Genomic DNA, 15,519 nt, shown 5'->3' on the forward strand with positions numbered 1-15,519 from the left:
TTTGAAACAAAGGTATAAAGTTTTTAATAGAGCCACATATTGGGGAACTCACGAAGTACTTCAGTCAGAAAACTTCATAAAAGACATCAATAAATCATAGTTACTCTTTATAAGATTAAATATATCTACATTATACCCTTCCAAATATTAAAATATAGAGAAATAAGTCATTAATATCAAGATTTGAATATACATAAAGTAATTGTTTGACCTATGGTCATCAACTTTAATTAAATATATCAACTTTATCAACTTTAATTGATCTTGCCATCTTTGTATCCATGAGATTAACTCCAATATGTATACGTTTATGTATCATAATATATCAATCATCCATGAAACATTCAGCTAGCAGAATTTAAAAGGTAATCTTTGATGCTCAAGACTATCCCAAATCAAATCTTATTGAAAAAGTAGTCCAACAAAACTTTCTCTTTAAAATCTTTAGAATTGCTGCTGAGAACCCTTGACAAACGTAAAGATGTGTGACTAACCTTACATTGTAAGCTCACAAATGCACGATGATCAGTAAGTATCTTAACTTCATTATGTTGATTGAATATGACTAGTTTTGAAATTTTAATTATGAAGAGAGACATTCGCGAATTCGCGAACCCTTTTTCAAGAAATTGAGAAAGTCGCGTTGTCATTGACAACAACAAACCCATAGTATCAATATCAACTCCCCAGATATAATACAACAAATCATTATCTAGAATCAATTGATCATTTGTTTTATTGTTCAGGTGCTATATATCTACTCATATCCCTTAAAAAATCATCAAATTACCCGTTTTTCATAAATCATAAACTAAACATAATGGCTTACTCTGATCAAACTGTTGCTCAATTAAAAGAAGAATTAACTTCAAGACAATTATCAACTTCTGGTGTTAAAAAAGATTTGATTCAAAGATTAGAAGAAAATGATGCTTCTAAAGAAACCACTGAACCAGTTGTTGAAGAATCAAAAGATGAACCAAAAGATGAATTATTAGAAGAAGTTGAACCAGAACAACAAGAAGAATCAAAAGAAGAATCCAAAGAAGAACAAAAGGAAGAATCATCTACAACTGAACAAAAAGGAGAAGAAGAAAAACCAAAATCTATTAAAGAATTCACACCAGAAGAACGTAAAAATTTAGCAATTGAATTTTTAAATAAAAAAATTTCAAGAGCAAAAAAATTTGGTAGTGAAGAATCAGAAATTGAATCAATCAAGAAAGATTTAGCTCGTATAGAAAAATATGGTGTTGAATTAGGTACTTCAATTGCTAAAGAAATTGGTTTAACTTCAAGACCTTTACATGATGGTCCAAGAAAAAGATTCCATGGTAGAGGTAGAGGTGGTAATAGAGGTTTTAGATCAAGAGGTCGTTTCAGAGGTCGTCGTGACTAGAAATATAATTGATTTTTTATTAACTAAGAAGATATTGGGGAAGGGGGTTTATTTCTGAATTCTATATAGAGATTAGTGTATAGCATGAAAAACTGTAATATATAAATACTTACGATTTTATTTTAAAGAATATTGATACATGATATGATAATGAGCTCGTATACCTTGAGTGTCTTCTAAGCTTACAGGTTCAAAGGGAATGTGGGTAGTTACCATGGATATTAATTTTCAAAGGAATTTCATAATGTATTTATACTCCAAAAATCTCCATGGTTACAAATTTTGGTGAAATGGTGAAGTGCAAAAGGGTAAAGTCGACAAGTGACAAGTCATTTATTTTATTCATTTGCTTGGTTTTAATGATTAACCAATGCTCATCAATGTTGAAACTTTTGATTGATCAGATGTAAATACTAAAGAGGTAGCATAGTTGTACAAGTTTCAAGACTCGGGTTACTATATAAAGTTTTAGTTCATAAAGATTGAACTAAATATGGAATTAAGTACAGTTGAAGTGGAGTTTGAGGATCAATAATAATTACTATCCTATCCAAACATTGAAATGATTTGAGAAGCCTTATATGTGTACTTTATGATCACACTTTAAAGTAGTACGTCTTTAGTACCCTCATCAACTCTATGAATCAACACACCTTCTTCTTTCGGGAAAACCTTTGATTTGGTTCAAAGGAGTTTATTTTGTGACCTGTCTAATATGTACATTTCATTGTTTGTATTTATTTTTGATGTATGATTATCAATTCTTTTGAAACATGATCTAAGGATTCAAGGATTTCTTTGTCTAAGCAATCTTTATGTCCCTTGAGGATCCCGAGACTATATATACAAAGCTCATGATATGATAAGGCTTCTTTTTGATGTATATTTTTAATGCGCATGAATATGAACTAATTCATATCACTTCGTATTTCAAAAATCACATTGATGGACTCTTAAGTTATATCTAGTATAGTAAATTCAAGGTTATATCATTTAATTTAACCGCTTTAAATTTGACAGATATACTTTTCGCAAATTTGCACTTATACTAAATCTTAAAATTACTTAAAATGGATAGTTTTACGTGTTAATTTCTGAAATTTTTAATCTCAATCGCGATTTTCCCATAATTTGGTGGTTTTTAAGTTTTTGATTACCAAAATTCGTACTGTAATTTGCATTTTATCGCATGATTGGCGTAAAAATTCTTAAATTTATTTTGGAAATGTGTGATATTTTTATCTTTTTGACGTTCCTGAAACGAAAATGGATCAAATTTATATGGAAATAACCATAAAGATAAATAGATAAAGTGCAAAGGGTCTGACACACTCTTTTGAATAGTGGCTCAGATTGTTCTTTAGTGATCTGGGTTAAAACTTAATTGGCTATGTTGTGGTGATTCCATCTTTTGACCAGTCGTATTCCAGATTCCAGATCAGAATTGTGCTTAGCGACCGTTGCGTGTAGTTATCCCTGATTTATCTATCCCTTTGGGAAATGGATTTGAAATCTTTAACATTCTTTGTTCATTCTCGTTTGGGCTCTTGAACTTGTGAGCTTGTGAACTTCTGGACAAGATATCTTTTGATCTTTGGACTAGTAAGACAGACATTTGACCCACTGGTGATCAGATCTTCTGTCTGGCTCTTGAAAGGACAAACTGATCTAAACACAATCAGATCTCAAATTTTAAGGAACCAAAAAAGAAAATTCATAAGATTGATTTGATCCAAATTTACTTGTTTGATTCTTACTAAATCAAGGCTCATTTTTAAAAATATTCAACATACCTTAATAAGATCACCGCAAAAACCATCAAGAATTTTAGCAAAAATCCTTTACAACTACAAATTATCACACTGTCTGTCTGTCTGTCACTCTTATATCAATATAGACTATACATTTTCACAAAATTAAGGATCATTAACTGGTATATGGTCAAATGAGCTGCCATCCAGAACCTTATATCCTAGAATTATATCCAGGCAATGAGGACAATGGATGTGATTCTACAGACTCAAAGAATGTGGGTTCAAATGTTCAATCATCAACAATAAATGAAGAAGATGAAGATGAAAATCAAGATCAAACCCAATACCAACAAGATGAAACCTATAAAGATCACAAGAAAATATATTCAATTCATATCTATAATTTACCACCTTGGATCAAATGGAGAGATTTAAAATCTTTATTGATTAGTTATGTTCAAGATACTGAAATTTTACATATTCAAATATGGCAAACTGTTGTTACAAATGCTTTAGTCTCATTAACTTCACAAGATGCTTCAATTGATATCTATAACAATTTAAACAATTTTGAATGGAATGGATTCATATTAACTGTGGGGATTGAAGATATTGATGAAATCACTGCTAAAATTAATTCGAATATTCAACAATTACCTTCAAATCAATATCATGGTTATCCTCCTTATCCTCCTCAATATTTAGCACCACCTCAACATCAACAATCTGTGTATCCTCAAAATATCCCACCTCAACCTCCACAAAGTTCAAATTCAACTTTTTCACCACCTCCATATTATAATTTCATACCAATTTATCCAGGAAATCAAGGTCCTCCATTACCAGCTCCACCTCCAGGTACTACAATCCCATCACAACCACCAACAGGAATCCCACCAACAGGAATCCCACCAACTGCAAATTCATTACCACCACCAACAAGTGCACCTCATATTCCACATGTTCCTCAACAAATCCCACAAATCCCACCACCACCAGGTCCTTTCCAACATCCATATTTATCACCACCTCAACAACATCAATTACCTTTCAATTTACAATTCCCACCTCATACACCAATTTCAAGACCTTCTTCTAAAACACGTCATCCTTCATTATCAATATCATCACCATATTATACAAATTCTCAGCTATATCCTAATCAACAAAATTTTTATGGTTCAGTGGGGCATCATACAAGATCTCAATCTGCTTCATTTAGTTCATATAGTTATAATACATCATCTCAATCACCAAAAATCCCATCAAGACAAATCAATTTAAAACAATTGAATTATCATGATATCACAGATATTAATGATTTACCAGCTGATAAAACAAGATTATTCATAGGTAATATCCCATTTGAATCCGATTGGAGAGATTTAAAAGATTTCCTTAGAAGATTTGGTGATTCAATCATACGTGTTGAAATTCCAAGAAATGATTCAGGTTCAAAAGGTTTTGGTATTGCTACTTTTGAAAATGAATTTGATGCTTTAAGAGTTATTGAAATGTGTAATGGTTCAATGTTTCAAGGTAGACCATTAACTGTTAGGTATGATAAATTTCCAAGGGTTAAGAATCCTTTAAGTTCTTCTTCAACTTCAAGATTAGCTTCACCAGGAAAGACTGCGATTGATATTAATGAACAATCTGGTGGTGGTATTACCGGTGGATTGGATAAAGAAAATATCATACCTGAAGAACATAGTGCAGAGATTAGTTTTGATGATGGAGAATTTGCTACTGAAGCAAGAAATCTTGTTGAATCATTAAATTTGAATTCATTAAAGTAATCAACAATATTTTAAACCATACCAATGTCTTAATCAAGTCCTTTTTCTATCAATATCATTTCATAATTTCCCTTTTTCAAATTTGTCATTTATTTTTAAATCCATTCATTTTTCTTTCCTTTTATATTTAATAGTTCTTAGCATGTGTGTTTTTATCCATCATTTTTATCCTCATTTCAAGCTTTTTATTCATATAACAATTCCTTAATTTTTATACACCATTCAACAAGAAGATCATCCTTCATCATCTACACCAATTTTCTCTCCAACACAATCATCTCATCTTTCCAAAAAGAGTCAAAAGAAGCAGTCATCCTCCTCCAAGAAAAGTACAAAATCATTATATATCATCAAAGCTAAAGAAACAAAAAAGCTATCATTTATCTTTTATCCAAAACAGCTTACAACAACAATAACAAACGTTGTCTTAATTTTTTAATAAGTTTCATATCATATCATTTCATCTTATATTATTATATATAATTCCTCTTTAATTTTTAATAACATGCTTAATTTTTATACTATATGAACTAGATAGTAGATAGTAGATAGTAGAGCTGATACTCTGTTTTTTGACCATTAAATGCTTCTTTATGTAAGGTTATGCTTGGAGTCCCTCGTAATTGGTGGTTATCATCACGTGGAATTGTTGAGATCCGGGATTTTGTATAGATTCAAGCAAAACTACGATTAAAATTTAGATCTGTTTAGAATAGAATTGGTGATTGATAAAGAGATATTGTTACAGTGTTGATATATAGTACATGAAACAATACAATCGTCAAAACGTTATAATTTAAATCAATATTAATAAAACTAACTAAAAGCAAATGAAAAAAAAGTAATGAAAATAAACACCATATGACCATATGATTCATTTCCAAATTGAAATAATTGATCAAAAACACCGTTTGATTCTCTATAATATATTTTATATAATATTCTATAAGTTTCCTATTAAAAACCACTTTAATTGTAAGTATGTAATGTATAAAAATTTGACATGATATTGACATGATATTCATAACAGAGAATTAATCTCTAATAAATCTTTTGAATTACCTTTAATTTCAATAATTAATTTTAAATCATTTGATGAATCTTGTTTAAATAATTTTTCTAATTTTTCATCATTTGATATAATTTCATTATTTGTAAAATTTTTTAATGATAATAATGATGTATTTTTTTCAATTTTAAATGCAATTTTACCATTTTCTAAAATTTCTAATAAAGTTGGTGGTGCTGTACTTATTGGTTTAAAGATAAAATTTAAATTTTTATCACCATATGATAATTGAACATTTTTTGTTACTTCTTTATCAGCTTCTTTTGGTATAACACTTAAAGTTGGTGCAACTAATGATTCATTTGTAATTTTTTGAACTTGAGTTGCAACTAAAGGATATTGATTCAGTATAACTTCATGGAAAATTTCTGCTAAATCATAACAAGTTGAATCAAATCCAAAATCTTTAACTATACCACCTAATAATTTTGCCAGTAATTGAGATGTTTGGAAATCTGAAAGTATAATTAATTCTTGTGTAGTAACACCTAAAGATTTTAAAATCTTGGAAATTGTAATTGTGGAAGTAATTTGTTGATAAAGATAATTTATTGAATCATTTGACAGATCTTGAAAAAATCTTTCCAATACAAAAGCTGCTGAAGCACTTATTATTGAATTTCCTAAATTAATTAAATTATCAATATGTAAATCTGGATCATTATTTGATATTGATGCACAAGTCTTGGATTTTTGTATTGATTGTAATAATTTATTTTTATTAAAAGGAGATATTGTTATTTGTGGTATTGATTTAATTGGAGGCAGTTGTAAAATATTATTTGTTGGATTAGGGGATGTTTGATGAGAGTCTGAAGGAGTTGTATCAGTTGTTGTATTTGTTGTATTTGAAGCATTAGATCCAGTAGCATTAGCTAACAGAGTATTCACCCCCATAGTATTTTGAATATGATTTTGATGTTGTAATTCATGTTGTTCTTGTAATTTTTCATTCAGTATAAAACGATCATTATGAATTCTTGATCTTGAAGATCTTTTCCTATTTCTTCGAACAGATTGAACAGCGGCACGAACTAATTTATCAAAATCCATCAGAGTATCTTGTGGGAAGCCAAATTCAGTTCTTAATAAATTAGCAATTTGTTTTATAGCATCATCTTGTTCTGAAGCTTTTCTATAACTCAGATTAAATTTATCAATTAATTCTAATCTTCTATTACTAAATTCTTTCCATTTCTTATCATCATTGAATCCCAAATGATTTCTTATAGCCTGAGTTATCCCCTGTCCACCAGAGCCACTACCACTACCACCACTACCAGAACTCAATGGTCTTTGTGGTTGTTGATTTTGTTGTATTTGTTCATCCTGACTAGTATTCATAGATCCATTAGGACTAACCGCATGGATTTGATTTGAACTAGAACCAACCGAACCAGTGTAAAAAGCATCATTCATGTTGCCAAACAGCGTCTCTCTTGTCTAATTCCACTATATCCCTTAATAAATTCTTTCAAAGTAATTAACACCTGGTCATTAAACTGATTAATAGCTGGAGTTTGAATCAATTTACCGCTGATTTTCTGGTGGGATGATGTTTTTAATCACAAACAAAAAGGACACCTGAACACCAATCTAATAAAGACAATATTATAGCAATTATAAGGGAAGATTACAAAGACAACAAAAGAGATAAGAGACAGTGGATTGAGATCAATTGAGATCAATTTAGTGATTATTATAAAGGTTGACAAGTGGATACTCATGTAATTGAAGTGCTTGATTTATACTTGTTCGGTGAAGCATGGATCATCGACAATCGTTGTTTTCCATAACGAGTAAAGAGAGCCCATTGTTTAATTATCGTACTATCGTATACACAGAGATTAATACATACTCAATATAGTATATGCTCTAACCAAAATTGTGTATATACAGTCAACTGCTTTCTCATCTACTTCAACAATGTCTCAAGTCTCAACTTCCAAGTTCCAAGAGATGAAATAGATATTCATCGGCATAAAGTACCCCGGATAACTAGGATTAACTGTAGTATAATATATGTTAATTAATAAAGTATATAATGATAGAAGATACCAATGATATATTCAGCATCTACTCACACTCCTAGTATCATAAGATAATTCATCGTGTCAGTTTTATTCTAACCATTGGAATGGTGATCTTATTCTTGATGTATCTCGTAATATTGTGGATTTCGCGTGGGGTACTATTAGATCTGATACGACATTAATCATGTTGAGTAGTATCTGGTTACCAGGTTCAATGGAATGGTATTGATAAATATAATTCTTCATATTATCGATCATTCTTTGATACTTTGGATATACTAAACTAGTTGGTCCTTGTATAATATCATGAAGATCACATAAATCTAAACTTGTAGTCTTTAAGATGAATAACTATAGTCGCTATGTTAAACTACAATAAATTTCAATTCTGAAAAGATTAGAAGATTCATATATCAAATCATATCTAGTATATCTTCTTTAAGCTAACTAGAATACTTAATTGTCAATGAATCATTAATGTTATATCAATTTGATATCTGATCTTTGATGTCTGATTTTGATACATCATTTTGATTCTTAATATCATGATATGTTTTAAATTTAGTAATTTCCACTGAAACATTAGATGGAATAGAAGATGGGCCGCGTAGAAATTTAAAGACCAACCAATACATGGTATATCCATTTATTTATCACAAAACACTCCTTAACTTACTACTATAATTATTTATCAATTAGTATATTTTCAATCCAATATCATCAAAATTTCAAAGATATTAAGTATCATATAAGATTAATACTTACTCATATTTAAGACAACAATTTAAAACAACATTAATTGTTACCACATCAAAAGCATTGGAATAGATGCTAAAACATCAAAGTAGTTGAATCCAAAATCCAAAAAAAAGGGATTTCTTAGCTTTTATATAATTTTCAAAATCAAAAATCGCGAATTATGTAAAATTTATTTGATGAAATTTTGACGACCTCCTTGTTTGGAAATTAAGAGTTTGGATCCAAAGCGTATCGTTGTTTTATTGTTTTCATCTTTAAACTTGACGATTTTTTATTCTTCTGTTTCCAATGGGGTATTTAAGAATGCTTTGTTATAATCTATGAAGAACTCATGTTAGTTTGTTATATACAGAGATCCGATTTATGATCATGTTTTTGTCTGACTGTTGGAACTTGGTACCAATAACTTTTAACCATGATTGAAATTAAGAAATATTGTTGATTGAGTTAAACTAAAATTACCTTTCAAGTCATTTGAATTTGGAATTTGAAAAAAGTTTATAGAGGCTCAGATATCAAATAAAGGGTACACGGTACACGTCTTTCAAACATTGTGAATTGACAACTCTTTGCAAATGATGATTTTTCTGTTTATGGATTGGAAAAGTTCATTTCGAAATCATTACTTTTGAAAGATTAATAATTAATATATTTTTGCAGATTTCAAGTCAAACATTGTAGATTTGTAAATTATAGCTTTGGTGGCTAGCATATTATTTAGTTATTATACCGCGTATATAAAGTAATCAAGCTTCACACAGTTTGGGATTCATAATATATAGATACTTTATATATCATGATATTATATTCATAAACTACCATCGCCAAACTAAATAAAGCTACAAAATCAATGTGACATTGAAAACTGTTAAACTCATGTATAAATCATAATATCTAGTTTGATCATCAAGATCCACTAAAGTGCTTATAGACTTATGGTGAATATATGTGAATTTCCATGAATACTCTTTAAATTTGAACAATCACGAAAACTATCAGCAGGAATTCATTGGTTAATTATATCAAAGAACCATTAATAGATGACACATAAAGTGCAGCATCAATATCTTCATATTAATTGAACCATTTCCAAACTTAAATATCAAATACCCTAAACTTAATGCATGCTTTTCTAGAAAACATAGGAAAGAAACTAATATAATCAATTATCGAGTTTTAATGGAGAAAGGAAAAAGTATTGAAATTTAGGGAGGTTTATATAAAAATTATAAAAGTTTCGCGTTCTTGAAAAAAAAATTATAAATCTTTGTTCCAGGGTGAAGAAACAAATTTTATCAATATACTGTTATAAATCCAAAAAGGTTTACCATTCCTCTTCTGCTTGATATTTTAGGGATCAATTAGCTAGGTATATCCACTTGAATTAAATCAGTTTAAAAATGAACTGCTCCTATTATCCTATTATTGATATTGGTCCATAATGATTTTGACTTCTACAAATAAAAACATTTCCACAAGTTGTTTATGACGTTTTGTGTTTACTTTATGGTATATGATGATGTTTTAACATGATGATCATCTACCCAATACTAGAGTTGTTCCAAAAATTCTGATCGGTCATTATTGGATGCGTTAAATGTTAAATGATATCAATTTATACAAAACTAATTAAACCATATCTCAAAGTATGATCTTCTTGTTCATGGATTGCAAAAGTTCATTTCGAGATCAATACTCTTGAGATAATACAAATTTTTTTGCATGAGGTGTTCATATTGTAGATATGTAAATCATTCTGAAGTGTATAAAAAGTAATCGACTTAATTATTTGCATAAATATGTATATACAGAAACATTTGGTTCATACAGGGAGAAAATAACTATATAATAAGTATCAATGAAAACGTCCACATGTGACAATGAACATTTTAAAAAAATGATAAGCTCATATATATAAATCATAATATCTAGCCTGATCTTCAAGATCTACTAAAATATTCATAGATCCATATTGAGCTTCTGGATTGCAATGATATGAATCTGTTAAAATATCAAATCTTTAAACAATAATCATTTAATCATAAAATTTTCACACCATTGAAATTGTAACCAGATTCAGGTAAAATATACAATGAAGAAGACACTATCCTGGATACCCATAACTCTTAAATTCAGTCAGAAAACGTGAAGCCAAACTTATATTAGACATTATCTGCAAACTAAATTATATTATTGGGGATCCATACCAAAATGACATATCAAACAACCCTATTGTTATAGAACAAGAAGGAAAATAGAAAATGAAGAAAGGAGAAATTTAGGGAGGTTTATATAATAGTCCAAAAATTCGCGAATTTTTGTTGAAGTTTAAAAAAAATTTAATGGACAACGTCGATTAACTTGATCAAATACATATGACATATGACAATGCTTGAAAAAATGTTCTGACTTTTTACAATTATAACAGGTCCGCAATGCTATTGATATTTTTAATTTCATTGTATAACTGGGTACAAATGATCCGTCTATGGCACCTATACGTCGGGTTTGAAATACAGTGGCAATAGAATTGTTCGAATTTACAATTTAGCTATTAGCTGTTCTTGTTTGAATTTGTTAGTTTGGTTGATATAGTATGATAATATCTTATAGAGCATTATTTTGATTTGGTACAATTTGATGAATTAGATATCATCATATTCAAATTCAATCAACATATAATATCTCGGAGTTTGATCTTTCTTGTTTATGGATTGCAAAAGTTCATTTCGAGATCATTACTTCTGAGATAATACACATATTTTGACCAACAGAAGTACTATATATTGTAGACATTTTATAAATCACGAGTATATGATAATTCATAGACGTACTAATGAATCACTTTAATATCGGTGCTAATTGGATTATATACTACAATATTTTAGCATATAATTGAAAAAGTAACACATTGATTCAAACTTCAAATAGTTCTTGCTATATAAACACAAAACTAATTTGACATATCATGAGGTGTTGTGTGTATTGATTTGTTATTATATTAGTTCATAGTATTGTAGCTTTGATTAAAATCAACATTCAACAATGAAACTAAATATAAATCAATTTTTCAAGGATGAACCATAATTGCACATATGATAACAAACTCAGAAAATAAATATACATGGAGACTATTCATTAGAATGCTAATGATCATCAAAACAATTTGAGGATGCTGTCAAACATATGTAGTGACAATTTTGTAAATAAAATCATGAGCTTTTCAAAAAATTTGATGTGTTGTACAATTTTCAGATCTTGGTGACTAATACACACTAGTATTGATTAGTCATTATAATATTAATTGAATGTTAAACAATAAACTTCTCTCTATACCAATGTTACTATTGAAAAATTTTCATATTAAGTAATTCTTGTTTATACTAACCAATTTGGCTTAGTATGTTCGAATACGAATAACACACACGTCTTCTCTTAATCAGTGTTCAATAGTTGGCACATTTGACTCATCATACAAGATAACATGAATACTTATCAATGAATAATATAGTCTTATGTGATAACACCTCTATTATATTCAGTCATCTCTATATGTATAATGTCAGAGAAGTCAGTCATAGTATGACCATGAATCAAACCTTTAACTGTTCTTTTATGCATCTCGTAATATTATATGAATTTCGCGTGGGGTGCTATTAGATCTGATACAACAAGAAACATGATGAATATTAATTATCAATTTCAATTATCTAACAGATTCAATAAGAAAGTGAAATCTATTCCGCTTTGTAAATTATGACATTGACTGCTGACTTGTATCAAGATCAATTTAAATCTTGTAGTTACTTATAAAATCAGTCGCTATGTTGAACTACAATCCATTTCAATTCTGAAAAGATTAAAAGATTCATATATCAAATTATATCTAGTTTGTTTCTAGAAGTTAACTAGAATGCTAATTTGTCAATGAATCTTGAATATTATAGCTATTTGATACCTTATCTTAATATCTGATCTTGATATTGTGATATGTTTTGGATCAAAAGATTAGCATTGAAACTTGGGATCACATAATTGTAAAGTGCATATCCAGACAATTGGTCAAGTGATACGTCCAGTAGACGTCTCATGAATGTCAAGGAAACTTTTCAACTTAAGTTATCAGTTAGTATACTCAAATCATCAGCAAAATTTTCAAAGATAAATATCATACAGTGTCAATTCCAATTCATGCCAGAGTAGGGGCTCATAGAAACCTGACGTCGTGATTGCAAGTTTGGACGACACCAATAAAATGGATATTCGAGGTAAAAAGCCCATATGAATTGGATAAAATTAAAACAAGTGATAAAAACTATGAACCAAAAAAATTTCTTAGCTTTTATACAATTTTCAAAAAATCGCGAATATCAATTAAGATTGTTGACCTCCTTATTTAGAAAAATTAATCTAAGTTTGAACTCTTCTTTTATGATATCTATTTTATCAGAATTATAAAATATCATTGATATACATCATTCGTGCCTTTGGTTTGTTATTTTTTATCGTGAATCGCCAGAACCATCTTAATGGTATTTATTTTATTACATCATTTATGCTACAGCTTCAAATATTGTGAAGCAAGTTCGTTTCCCTCCATCTGAATCAGCTTGGTTGTTTTTCATGTTGACTATATACCTATTTTACAGAATTATTTAAAAGTGAAACTACTTTGATTATCTCATTTAGTTAATTAGAAAAAATGTTTACTTGAAAAGGTTCACTTGTTCTTCTTTAAATACTAGATAATATCAGCATTAAGAACACTGAATTAACATCTTCAAAGTATGATATTTCTTGTTTATGGATTGAAAAAGTTCATGTCGAAATCAATACTTTTGAAAGATTCAATATATTTTTTGCATATATCTAATTCAAATCAAATTGGTTTACGTTGTAGATCTGTAAGTTATATATATAACTTTGTCAGCTCAGCCAGCATATCATTTAGTTATTATAGTACAGCGTATTCCAAAGTAATCAAGCTTGATCACACAATATTAGATCATAATAATCATAAGATACCGTCGTCGATCTATATAATGCTACAAATCAATGAACTTTATGGAAAAATAATCAATTCATGTATATATCATAATATCTAGCCTGATCTTTAAGATCTACTAAAGTACTTATAGATCTATAATGAGTCTGTATTATAACAATCAATCATAGTATAAGATCATAAATGTCAATTGAGTATGATCATAAATATATAATAACAATTGACCTAAAAGTTCACTAATATACTAAAAGTGAAATAAATCTTTTGAAACAGAATCTAGCAAATAGGTTTACCATAACTGAAATCATCAAAAAAGCAGCTAGAGCTTTCAATATACTATCCGAATTTAATAAGACTAGATTAATTAAGTTGAAATTCTAGAAATCATAAGCTGGAAAGGGGGAAAAGGGAATTAATTCAGGGATTAATATAGGGAGCTTTATATAAAAATTTCAAAAATTTCGCGCAGCTTTCGAAATGTCCAGCTAAAATTTAATCCAAGATCAATTCTTCTAAACTCTTTAATACTGCACAATTTATGAGTTATACACAGCGTTTCGTTCTTTTGTTCTCACCAGAAATTTTTCAAATACTCTGCTCGATTGACAGCAAGAGTGATTTATAAAACTCATTTTTTGAAGCTCTAGTTATCAATATTCTAGTTCATGATGTCTTTCTATTAAATGAACTTTTTTAAGGGGTTGAGAATTGATACGTATTATAATTTGAATATGTTGGATAAGAAATTATATTGAAAACTATATGATTGTACTATATTGTCAAAGTATGATTTTTTTGTTTATGGATTGATAAAGTTCATTTCGAGATCAATACTCTTGAGATAATACATATTTTTTTTGCATGAGGTGTTCATATTGTAGAGATGTAAGTTATACGTTACGGTCATTTTAAAGTGTATATAAAGTAATCGACATACTCTCATATATCAATACACCGGATAACAAATTACATGCAGGCAGTTTGAATAACTAAATCAACTACAAATATTAATAAAATTCAAGAAAAAATGTTAAAGTCATGTATATAAATCATAATATCTAGCCTGATCTTTAAGATCTACTAAAATATATAGTAAGGTTATATAATGAGTTTTTGTCTATGAATATAATACACTCATTTGTGAAAGTATCAATTCTTTGAAAAAATATCATAAGAACTATAATTATTTTATAATGGAATTACTAGTTAATGGAATGAAATTATAAAGACTAAATGAAAGCTGATACGATTCATACTCAAAACCATGCGTCCTGACCATGACATAGCATGTCTTATCCAAGACAAAATCAATGATATAAAGGAATTCAAAAAGTCTACCAACTTTATGAAAGTAGAACAAGAAGAAAAATAGAAATGAAGAAAGGAGAAATTTAGGGAGCTTTATATAATAGTCCAAAAATTCGCGAATTTTTGTTGAAGTTAAAAAAAAATTTTAATGGACAACTTCGATTAATTTAATTAAATGCATATGACAATGTGTCCAATATTATTTATCTTTTGTTCTGGCTGATGAATTCAGCTACGAAGGTTCCATCTATTGCTCCAGTGCATCGTGTTTCAAATACAGTGGGTATAGAAGTACTCGATCATTTACAAATTTAGCTATTAGCTGTTCATGTTTAAATTTGTTGGTTTGGTTGATCTACTTTCTTATAAAGCATTTTATTGAATTGGAACTAT

General features: G+C 28.8%; 3 protein-coding genes across 3 annotated transcripts; 2 read left to right on the forward strand and 1 right to left on the reverse strand.

Moving 5' to 3' along the window:
• Positions 1-820: 820 nt before the first annotated feature.
• THO1 (Tho1p) lies at positions 821-1,399 on the forward strand (the record flags this gene model as incomplete). Its single annotated transcript, XM_011276626.1, has 1 exon — positions 821-1,399. One exon carries the CDS (start codon positions 821-823, stop codon positions 1,397-1,399), a length of 579 nt encoding a protein of 192 aa, XP_011274928.1.
• Positions 1,400-3,344: 1,945 nt separating this feature from the next.
• On the forward strand, positions 3,345-4,952 carry BN7_2713 (RNA-binding protein; the record flags this gene model as incomplete). Its single annotated transcript, XM_011276627.1, has 1 exon — positions 3,345-4,952. The coding sequence occupies one exon, from the start codon at positions 3,345-3,347 to the stop codon at positions 4,950-4,952; it is 1,608 nt and encodes a 535-aa protein (XP_011274929.1).
• A 1,021-nt stretch (positions 4,953-5,973) lies between these two features.
• On the reverse strand, positions 5,974-7,440 carry BN7_2714 (uncharacterized protein; the record flags this gene model as incomplete). Its single annotated transcript, XM_011276628.1, has 1 exon — positions 5,974-7,440. One exon carries the CDS (start codon positions 7,438-7,440, stop codon positions 5,974-5,976), a length of 1,467 nt encoding a protein of 488 aa, XP_011274930.1.
• Positions 7,441-15,519: the final 8,079 nt, after the last annotated feature.

Source organism: Wickerhamomyces ciferrii, contig 00070 (assembly GCF_000313485.1).
Source record: "Wickerhamomyces ciferrii WGS project CAIF00000000 data, strain NRRL Y-1031 F-60-10, contig 00070, whole genome shotgun sequence".
Taxonomy (NCBI): Eukaryota; Fungi; Ascomycota; class Saccharomycetes; order Phaffomycetales; family Wickerhamomycetaceae; genus Hansenula; species Hansenula ciferrii.